This window comes from Otolemur garnettii, unplaced genomic scaffold (assembly GCF_000181295.1).
Source record: "Otolemur garnettii isolate 467f Iridium unplaced genomic scaffold, OtoGar3 scaffold00125, whole genome shotgun sequence".
Lineage (NCBI taxonomy): Eukaryota > Metazoa > Chordata > Mammalia > Primates > Galagidae > Otolemur > Otolemur garnettii.
Window position 1 is genome coordinate 806,977 of NW_003852520.1, and position 10,747 is coordinate 817,723.

The window sequence follows — 10,747 nt, forward strand, 5'->3', positions numbered from 1 at the left end:
AAAAAAAAAAAAAAAAAGTGAGGTGGTCAAATGTTTACTGTCTAGAGAAAAAAGAAGGGAGACCAATATGGCTGGAGAATACTCAGGGAAGAGATATAAGGACCAGGTGTGGTGGCTCACACCTGTTAATCCCAGCCATCTGGGAGGCCGAGGCAGGTAGATTGCCTAGCTCAGGAGTTCAACACCAACTTGGGCAGGAGCAAGACCCCATCTCTAAAAATAGCCAGGTGTTGTGGTGGGAGCCTGCTGTTCCAGCTACTTGGGATGCTGAGGCAAGAGAATCGCTTGAGCCCAAGAGTTTGAGATTGCTCTCAGCCATGATCTCACAGCACTCTACCGAGTGCAATGAAGTGAGACTCTGTCTTCCAGAAAAAAAAAAAAAAAAAAAAGAGAGAGAGAGAGAAGATGAGGCTAAAAAAGACAGGGAGAGACATCACATCGTGCCTTAATCTTCACAGTGTCATTCTAAGAGTAAACTCAAAGACCTGACATTTAACTTAGTTTACAAAATCAGTCTGGCTGTTAAGTAAACACTAAATAAAATCAAAGCCTATTTTAAAGTCCTATACACTGTATTTTTTCCATCTGTAAATCAGCAGTTTTAAATAAACATGAGACAGGAAAGTTTTACCTTGATCCAGAACCATATGACTTGGACTCAATTCCATGAAGGCAATCTTGCAAAGAGCTAATAAGAACTTTGCAACGATCATCAGCAGATACTTTGGATTGTTTAATTAAAGAAATTGCAGTTACCAAAGTCTCAATAGCACTCCCGTAATCACCTGTGGGGGAAAGGTTAAGGGGTTAAAGTCAAACGAATATTATTTTCAAACTACCATCAAACCTCTTAGGGCTAAGAGTGATAAAACATTTTACAGAAGTAGTTGTGCTTTAAAATGACTATAGAAGATGTCTGTTTTTAGTTCTTTACCATCTGCGAGAGCCTTTCAAAAGTCTTGAAATTAACACATTCAGTGACTATTACAGCTACACAAAACAGGTTAACATTTTGCCTGCCTTAAGGTCCCTGGACTATTAAATGTCAAGGCTAAGACTTAAATCTACATCTAATAACTTAAAATTAGGGGCCTTTCCACCACTGTGTCATACATCTTTCTTCAATATCCCTAAAATAAATAACTAATGACTTAGAATACATAAAAATAACTATTACATGTAAATGATCTATCTATCAGACTGCATGTAAGTTTTGGGGTCATTCCTAATAACATAAATATTACTATAGGAAAAAATATACAAACCAGCACTGGCATCAGACACAGCTCTTGAAATAGCACTGCTTGAGATTGCCCTATTTCTATTCATGATTTCCTCAAACTCAGCTTCACTCAATGGCGTTCGTGCGGTATCCATTTCCCTATAAAATAAAAATAAACCATAACTTAGTATTTCATCTTAGAACTCAAAAGACTTTCTAAGTTAATCATAGAAGTATACAGCAATTCATATGAGCTGCTTTTGGACATGTGCCTTAGATAAAAGTTAATTTTCCATATTGAAACAAGCTAAGAATTCTCTTATACCAGTATCTTTCAACTGAAATGAAGTAGCAACTCAGAAACCTCATCTTTCTGAAGGCTGAAATGATATTATTTACATATCTAAATACAATGTTTTTCAGAGTCCTTGTTCTTATGTTTTACCAAATACTTTCATAGATATATACTAACTTACCTTCCAGGGGGCCCATAGTCACCCCTATCATATGGTGGAGGTCGGCCATAAGGGTCTGTTGGTGGTGGACCTCGGCTATCTGATGTTGGCATGCCGCTGTTAGTTGGTGGAGGAAAGAAAGCCGGGTTCACATGTGGAGCTGGCGGTGGGGCACCTGGAGGTGGTCCAGGAAGATGCGGAGGAGGAGCAAGTGTAAGGGGTGGCCCAAGTGGACCAGGTGGGCGAGGTGGAAAAGGGCCTGGAGGTGGAGGTGGTCCCTGTTGTGGAGGTGGTGGACCAGGAGGGGGGCCGTAGCCTGGAACTGGAGGTGGAGGGCCAGGAGGAAGCGGACCCAACGGAGGCTGCCCAAAGGGTTGTCCAGGAAAAAGAACTGGTGGTGGAGGGCGATCTCCTCGATTGGGAGGCCCTGCTAGAGGAGGAGGCAGAACCTGACCAGGAGGTGGAGGACCTGGTGGACCAGGTGGGCCAGGAGGACCTAAGGGTGGACGTGGTGGAGTCTGTCCAGCTACAGAATAAAGGAGAGAGAAAAAAATACTTCAATAAGATATTTCAACATTTACATGCCAAGATAATACTTTTAAAGCGTAACTCATAGATTAAGATTCTTTCTCTTTAAATGAAACCCATGTGGTAAATACTAGACTAATAGCTATAATGGTGAAGCATATCCTTACAAATTTAACTAGCTCAACTTATGCTTAAGAAAAATTATTGAAACAAAAGCTTTAATAAAAAGATTACAACACTTAAGAGAGATTTTCCACCTTTCCGTGAACACACTTCTTACAGTGACATCACCCACCTTACAGTCTACTCTGATGCCAAGCTAGAAAGGGAAACGAGGAAAAATGGTCTTGAAAGGGTTTTTTAAGAGGTAAGAAAATAAGACGGATGTAAATATTCTATATATAAGTCAAGCAAGTTTGGAGAAAAATAAAGACCTTTTAGGCCAAAAATGGGTATTTCCTCTATGCTGTGCCCCATATGCCATGGAATCCTAGTTTCCAGGAACAAAGGCCGAGTTCCTTTAACAAGATGCTTGATCAAATTTCCTGGATTCCAAAAATAGCATAACAAGGAGAGTAAGTCACATTAATAATGCATTACTTGAAAAAGAGAGAAAAGGAAAAGAGGTATTAGGTAGACATGTTTTATCCATGATAATTTAAGAAAAGTTTTACCTGGAAAAGGTGGGGGTGGCCCTCCTGGTCCTGCTGGCCCAGGAAATCTGTCCCCACCGGGAACAGCCCCTGGAAAACGGCCCCGTCCTCTACCACCTTGCGGAAATGCTGCACGTGAACTGCCTCCTGGAGGACCAGCTTTACCTTCCCCAGACATTTGTCCTGATTGTGTAGCTGCAAATATCCAAATACTCATAAATAGCACTTATTAGAAAAGTTCTCTGAAACGTAACCACTGTTATTAGAAACAACTCTACTTCAAAATTCATTTGTACTAGACATTAAGTTGCAGATGCCATGGGCCTATGCAAACTACATGAGAAATACTGGTTAGAAAAACCTTTCCATCTATTTACGTTTATATATATGTCCAATGTGTAAACATGAGTTACTTTCAAACTATTAGTTCTCTGCAGCTGCCAAGACTCAAATGTTTTGACAGAAATTTTTTTTTTTTTTGCAGTTTTTGGCCGAGGTTGGGTTTGAAACTGCCACCTCTGATATATGGGGCTGGCATCCTACTCCTTTGAGCCACAGGCACAGCCCAGAAATCTTAATTTCAGTAGCATATATCATTTGAATTTTCTAACATATTCTTTTTTTTTTGCAGTTTTTTGGCCAGGGCTGGTTTTGAACCCACCACCTCTGGTATATGAGGTCAGTGCCCTACTCCTTTGAGCCACAGGCACCGCCCCTAACATATTCTTCAATTAAATTTCAAGTGATGAAACATTTAAAGAAAAACAATTGAATTTCTGTTAATTACATGACCATCAATCTTATCTCCCCCCCCCCTTTTTTGAGACAGAGCCTCAAGCTGTCACCCTGGTTAGAGTGCCGTGACATCACAGCTCACAGCAACCTCCAATCCCTGGGCTCAAGTGATTCTCCTGCCTCCGCCTCCCAAATAGCTGGGACTACAGGCAACTGCCACAACACCCGGCCATTTTTTTTGGGGACACAGAGCCTCAAGCTATCACCCTGGGTAGAGTGCCCATGGCGTCACAGCTCACAGCAACCTCCAACTCCTGGGCTCAAGCAATTCTCTTGCCTCAACCTCTCAAGTAGCTGGGACTACAGGCACCTGCCACAACACTTGACCATTTTTTGGTTGTAGCTGTCATTGTTGTTTGGCAGGCCCAGGCTGGATTCAAACCCGCCAGCTCTGGTGTACTTGGCTGGTGCTTTAGCTGCTTGAGCTACAGGCGGCGAGCCCCATTTTTTTTTTTTTTTGGTTGCAGCCATTATTGTTGTTTGGCAGGCCCTGGCTGGATTCAAACCCACCAGCTTAGGAGTATGTGGCTAGCGCCGTAGCCGCTTGAGCCACAGGTGCTGAGCCGATCTTATCTCTTTACATGATAATATTTTTAAGTGTATAATGACAAATCTCTTCCATATTCATTTTACCAAGCAGTGAAAGGTCTTGGCGCCAAGCAGAAAAATCAAATAATACTTTCTGGTTCTCAATCATCTCTCCTCCACCATAACATACATCCATTTAGCCTTCCTTTGATCTAAGGATCAGAGTATAGTTTACTCCTAAGATGGGAATGAAAGGACAAGAATGGCAGGGCTATAGAACTTGCAAATTTTGTAAAGTTCTGGGACTGTTACATCTAGAGAAAAATGAAATGGAAGTAGGTTTCCAGTATATGGTACTCAGCAATTAAATCAAATTGAAAGCAGAGACTTTTTCAAATAGAGTTTCAATGAACTAGTAACAAAACAACTTCCCTAGCGTAACCCTAAACAAATGCACTAGGGTTAAAATGCACATCTTTTAATAAAAGTCTCTGAGGGATTGCTTACTTTTCCTAGACTGCATTTCAAATTGACTCAGGAACTGTTTATTGCATGGAGTTACAACAGGATTCTGACCATGAAGTTCTCTTTTAGGCAACAAATCCATTAACTTTTTTGAAGATGTTTCAGATCCAACACCAACAAGGGCAAACCTAAAACATGTTTAAAGGAAAGGGTAGAAAGTGAGGAAAGATTAATAATGTTACTGTTATTGCTTTTAAAAATGGTATGAATTTACTTTTACCTAAGATACTCAAAATATTTCTTAAACTTATGTAAGTTTAAACACTTTCATGTTTATCTTTCCATACTAACATACTTAGAATGTTATTTGATCAGGCATCTTGTTTCTCATTTAAGACATAAAATTCAATGACCTTTTAGTATATCAGTTTTAACACAATCAACTCTAGAACATTTTCATCACCCTAGAAAGAAACTCCATGCCCATTGGTCACCACTCCCATTTCTCCCCATCCTTCACCTTTAGAGAATCACTAAGTCCATTTCCTGTCTCTATGGACTTGCCTGTTCTGGACGTTTCATCTAAATGGAATTATATAGTAGAAGGTCTCCTTTATGACCAGCTTCTTTCACCTGGCATCTATTCAAGGCTCATCTATGTTATACCATGTATCACTACTTCACTTCTTATAATGGCTTAATAATATTCTGTTATGGATGTTCCACATAAAAAAAAAAAATCTGTCAGGCTTGGCGCCCTAGCACAGTGGTTATGGTGCCAGCCATATACACCGAGGCTGGCGGGTTCAAAACCTGCCTAGGCCTGCTAAACAACAACTACAACAAAAATAGCTGAGCATTGTGGCAGGCACCTGCAATCCCAGCTACTTGGGAGGCTGAGGTAAAAGAATTGCTTGAGCCCAAGAGTTGGAGGTCACTGTGAGCTGTGATGCCTTGGCACTCATGGAGGGCGGCATTAAAACTCTGTCTCAAAAAACAAAAAAACAAACTAAATGATTGCCAATTTGTACAGTTTTAGGATTTTTTTTTTTTTTTTTGCAGTTTTTGGCTAGGGCCAGGTTTGAACCCACCTCCTCCGGTATATGCGCCGCCCCAGTTTTAGGATTTCTAAATTATCCTGGGGGGGAGACAATCTTAGCTTTAAGATCTTTCTTTCTTTTTTTTTTTTTTTTAAGAGACAGAGTTTTACTTTGTCGCTCTTGGTAGAGTGCCATGGTGTCACAGCTCACAGCAACCTGCAGGTCTTGGGCTTAGGCAATTCTCTTGCCTCAGCCTCCTGAGACTACAGGCGCCTGCCACAACATGGGGGGCCGGGTTCGACCCTGCCACCCTCACTATATGGGGCTGGCGCCTTACTCACTGAGCCACAGGCGCCACCCAACTGCCTAATGTTCTATATAGTTTTTTTTTTTTTTAAAGCTAGTCAAGTGAAGCAGTAGGAATAGAGAAGGAACAAAGGAATCTGTAACTGGTAAATATGGTTTTTTAGATAGATCTCTTATTCTAGTCAACAAACTCTGTTGGTTGATCAAGATTATCTTTGACCCAACATTTAGAAATAGCTTAACCCATTACATAAATATTTACTGAGCACCTCCTCTATGTTGAGCACCATTCTAGGGCTACAGATACAAGAGCGAACAAAATTCCTGCTCTCAAGAAACTTAAAGTTGAGGTGGAGGAGACAATACAATAAAAAGTAAAATCTGTCATAACAGAAAAAGAATAAAGGAAACAGAAAGGATAGAAAAGTGCTATTTTGCACAGGATGGTTGTAGAAGGAAATTCAAAATATGTCAGAGACCTGAATGAAGCAACCTGTGGATATTTGGGAGGAGGGAAGTAAACAAAGCAGAGGAAACAGTAAAAAGTTTTGAGAAACAAGAAAAAGACTAATGTAGCTGAAATAGGAGTGGTAGGGTATATCAGGAGAGGTGGTAGGAAAGGAGATCACAGGGCACCTTGTTGACAATGGGAGTGGTGCGGGGTGAGACAGGAAGCCCTGAGAAGATTCTGCCTAAAGTTGCAGAAGGTATTGCTGTCACTTTTTAAAATTAAACTTTTACTATGTAGAGTACAGACTGCAGGAGATTAGGGTGACAGCAGTGATATCAGTTAAGAAGCTACTGCCAAAGTTCAAGTGAGAGATGGTGGTGACTTGGACCAGGTGGAAGTGAAGCTGATTGAAAAGTATTCAGATTCTGTATGCTATGAAAATATTCTTAATTTAGTATAAATTGGCACAATCTTTTTAATAGAACTAAACAATATACATCTATTCTGTATTACTCTGTATCTAGCAATTTCTCCTTTTAAAAAAAACCCAGCCACTTGAACCCAGAAGTCTGAGGTTGCTGTGAGCTATGACAGCATAGCATTCTACCGAGGGCACCAAAATGAGATTTTGTCTCAAAAAATCAAACATGTGAACTATAATTCTATTATTTTTAAGGAAAAAACCCTGAAAGTATATTCACTAAAATGATAAGAGTAACCATCTGTGGATGCTAAGATAGTGGCATTTTATATTTTTACTTCTGAATATCAGTTTTTATAATATTCTTGTAAAGATTCTCTCTCACTTGCACCGTTTAGGAGTTAAATAAAGCAAAACAACCATGTTACCTTTTTTTTTCTCGTAGTTTTTTTTTTTTTTTTTGCTGGGGCTGGGTTTGAACCTACCACTTCTGGGATATGTGGCAGGCACCCTACTCCTTTGAGCCACAGGCACCGCCCCCCATGTTACATTTTTTTCCAGTTGTCCATCTTCCCTTATCAATCATAGGGAGAGCAAACCTTCTTTAAAATGACAATAAACCACTTCAACCACAGATGGAGAAAACTTCAGAAAATTAGACCTAATCTGTCCACATCTCCAACTCCACTAGTTTTAGTGCATTCAATCAACAGGGTACATGAAATGAGTATGAATTACTGTCCAAGAATCTTTCTTTCATAAACAATGTGTCCTACACATGTGTATATTTAGCACTACCTTAATGATTAATAGCTACTAACTTAAGAAACAAAATACTAGCTACTCAAAAAAAGGAAGAAAAGAATTCTCACCCTTTTGACTGGCCATTTGCCCGATTTTCAAAAAATTTTATCTCCAAAATATCATTTACTCCCAAAGAATGAACTGCTTCCGTTAAGTCTTCATCTGTTGTCCACTGCAAGACATTTTCCCCTCATTAACCATTAAAACTTATTCAAGGTTTCTATTATATATCCTCAGAAATAAGACAGGCTTTTACTTTCAAGAGTTTCTGCTATCTTTCAGGTTTAAATTGATTTTAAATTTTCAATAAAACTAACCTTCCTTGTCATTTCCTCTTAAAAGAAAAATTACCTGAAATAAAGCCCATCTTTTGTTTAAATACAAAATGGAGAGAAGAAAAAATTAACACGTACTGAATACTGACCATGCACTTTAGATCAACAATTTTCAACACCCCACAGGATGCAATGGAGAAATTAAAGAGCTTGCTTTAGGTCACAAAACTAATAGACGGTGGAGTTAAAATTCAAGTTCTTAGTCAGCATCCACTCTCTCTCCTAACTATTGTCTCCAACAGAGATTGCTCAGACTCGGCGGTGGTAGATTAAGACATTTTAAAAGAAAATGTTATTATTAAAGAAATTTAAAATTTTAGTTTGATTTTTAGATATGTAATTTTCATAACTTTCTCAAGCATATGTAGTAACAAAGTAGAGACATAAAAATGCTATAGGGCTGTTTGAGTGAAGCCTTAATGCTAGTAAAATTAAAAATCAATACATACATGCAGTTATGATACTCTCCATTAATAACTGACAGTCTCATGGACAACTCAAAATACAACATATACAGCAGCAGTGTTATGAGATTTCAAATTGAAGAACAGAAATGAAACTCAAATCTATAATATGAATTTGAAATGAACACTATTTTTAAACTAGGAGTGATAATCATCTCTTCCTCTCCTTCTATGCTTCTGAATCCTGGTTTGAAACCCGATGTATTCTTCTTGGTAAAACTGGAATATTTGAAGTGAGATAAAAATAGTAACATATAAAGGATAACTGAAGACAAAAATAATTTTACATTTAACTTGTATCTCTACTAAGACAAGCTGAATGACCACAAAACTCAAAACTAGAAGAAAATGGAATTAATGATGTTTTAAAGGACTTGTATATTTCTCCTCATTGCATAAAAAAAATAAACACAAATATAGTAACTTCAAAACTTTGTTTTTAAAAACCGGGAGAAATGGCCAGGTGCAATGGCTCACCCCCATAATTCTAGCACTCTGGGAGGCCGAGGCAGGTGGATCACCTGAGCTCACAAGGCCAGCCTGTGAGCTTCAAGACCAGCCTGAGCTAGAGCAAGACCACATTTCTAAAAATAGCTGGGCATTGTGGACAGCGTCTGTAGTCCCAGCTACTGAGGAGGCTGAGGCAAGAAAACTGCTTGAGCCCAAGAGTCTGAGGTTGCTGTGAGCTGTGATGTCACAGCATTCTACCAGGAATGATGAAGTGAAACTCTGCCTCAAAAAATAAAATAAAATATAATAAATAAAAACACGAGAAAAAACATTACTAGAGGAGCTTGAAATCAATGACCAATAATTTAATTAACATGTTAACTTTACTTACCCATGTCAGGTTTCCAATATATAATGCAATTCTCTTTCCAGTGTATGTATAGACAACATTTGGTGCTGCTCCTTTACCCACATCATCACCAACAGTTGGTGGGAGAGCATCCATATAATCCCGGTCTTCTGGGGCATCCCCATTATTTGCAGATGGAGATATGACATCATCATACAAATCTATCTGATCATGCCCACCATATTCAGCTTCCTGCAATACAAGAATAATGTTCCAGATTACACACAGTCAGAATACTATTAAATAGATTTGAAAACAAATTCAAATTTTTTGTTTTAAAAATCTGATAAAGTCACACCTGTAATGTGTGAGGCGGATGAACTGCTTGGGCTCACTGGTTCAAGAATAGCCTGAGCAAAAGCAAGACCCTATCTCTACTAAAATAGAAAAACTGAGGCAAGAGAATCACTTGGGCCCAAGAGTTGGAGATTGCTGTGATCTATGATGCCACAGCACTCTAACCAGAGCAACAGTTTGAGACTCTGTCTCAAAAAACAAAACAAAAAAAGGAAATCTGATAAAGAATAGAAAAAGGTCAAAGATCTCATTCCTTTTATGCAAGAGATTTATTCTTGAACAGTGCCCATAATGTAAATTTGTATATGATGCATCCTACTTTCCAATTGGTATTTATTTTAAAATAGAAATAACGTTTCCCTGGGAAAAGAGTGACATGGAGTAATAACACATTTGCTTGGAAATAAAATACTCTTAAGTAATGATGCATGAATACAAATAGGTCGTTTAAGTAATATAAAAATATCGCCAACATACCCCAAACTCATTTTAAGTCTTCACTATTTGATTGTAAAAAATACAATTATTATTTTCTTTGGTATTTAGATCTTGTCTCCTAACCCCGAGAAAGCTACTACTTTTATTTATTATTTATTTATTTTTGACACAGAGTCTCAAGCTGTCACCCTGGGTAGAGTGTCACAGCATCATAGCTCACAGCAACCTCCAACTCTTGGGCTCAAGCTTCAGGTTTTCTAATTTAGTAGAAACGGGGTCTCTGCTCAGGCTGGTCTTGAACTCCTGAGCTCAAGCAATCCATCCACTGTGGTCTCCCACAGTGCTAGGATTACAGGTGTTAGCCACCACGTCTGGCCAAAGCTACTACTTTCAGAAAAAAAGAGAGTAAACTAACTGAGCTACAGGAAAGTGAACAACAAGAATGGGTATGTAAACAATTCAAAATGTCATTAACAAGGCTTGGCTCCTGTAGCTCAGCAGGTAGGGTGCCAGCCACATACACCAGAGCTGGTGGGTTCAAACCCAGCCCGGGCCAGCCAAACAACAATGACAACTAAAACAAAAAAATAGCCAGGCGTTGTGGCGGGCTCCTGTAGTCCTAACTAGTTGGGAAGCTGAGGCAAGAGAACCACTTAAGCCCAAGAGTTTGAGGTTGCTGTGAGCTG

The 10,747-nt window shown here is 39.1% G+C and overlaps 1 protein-coding gene across 1 annotated transcript in view; it reads right to left on the minus strand.

The window, feature by feature from the left end:
* CPSF6 (cleavage and polyadenylation specific factor 6) overlaps positions 1 to 9,521 on the minus strand; it is a 19,607-nt gene extending 10,086 nt beyond the window's left edge. Inside the window, exons 1-8 of the mRNA XM_023517916.1 lie at positions 9,309 to 9,521; positions 7,737 to 7,840; positions 4,689 to 4,834; positions 2,880 to 3,053; positions 2,640 to 2,750; positions 1,699 to 2,203; positions 1,266 to 1,381; positions 632 to 785 (exon numbers count right to left, since the gene is read on the minus strand). Of these exons, the coding sequence (XP_023373684.1) occupies positions 632 to 785; positions 1,266 to 1,381; positions 1,699 to 2,203; positions 2,640 to 2,750; positions 2,880 to 3,053; positions 4,689 to 4,834; positions 7,737 to 7,840; positions 9,309 to 9,422 (1,424 nt within the window). The 5' untranslated portion in view covers positions 9,423 to 9,521. The remainder of the gene's footprint in view (positions 1 to 631; positions 786 to 1,265; positions 1,382 to 1,698; positions 2,204 to 2,639; positions 2,751 to 2,879; positions 3,054 to 4,688; positions 4,835 to 7,736; positions 7,841 to 9,308) is intronic.
* Positions 9,522 to 10,747: the final 1,226 nt, after the last annotated feature.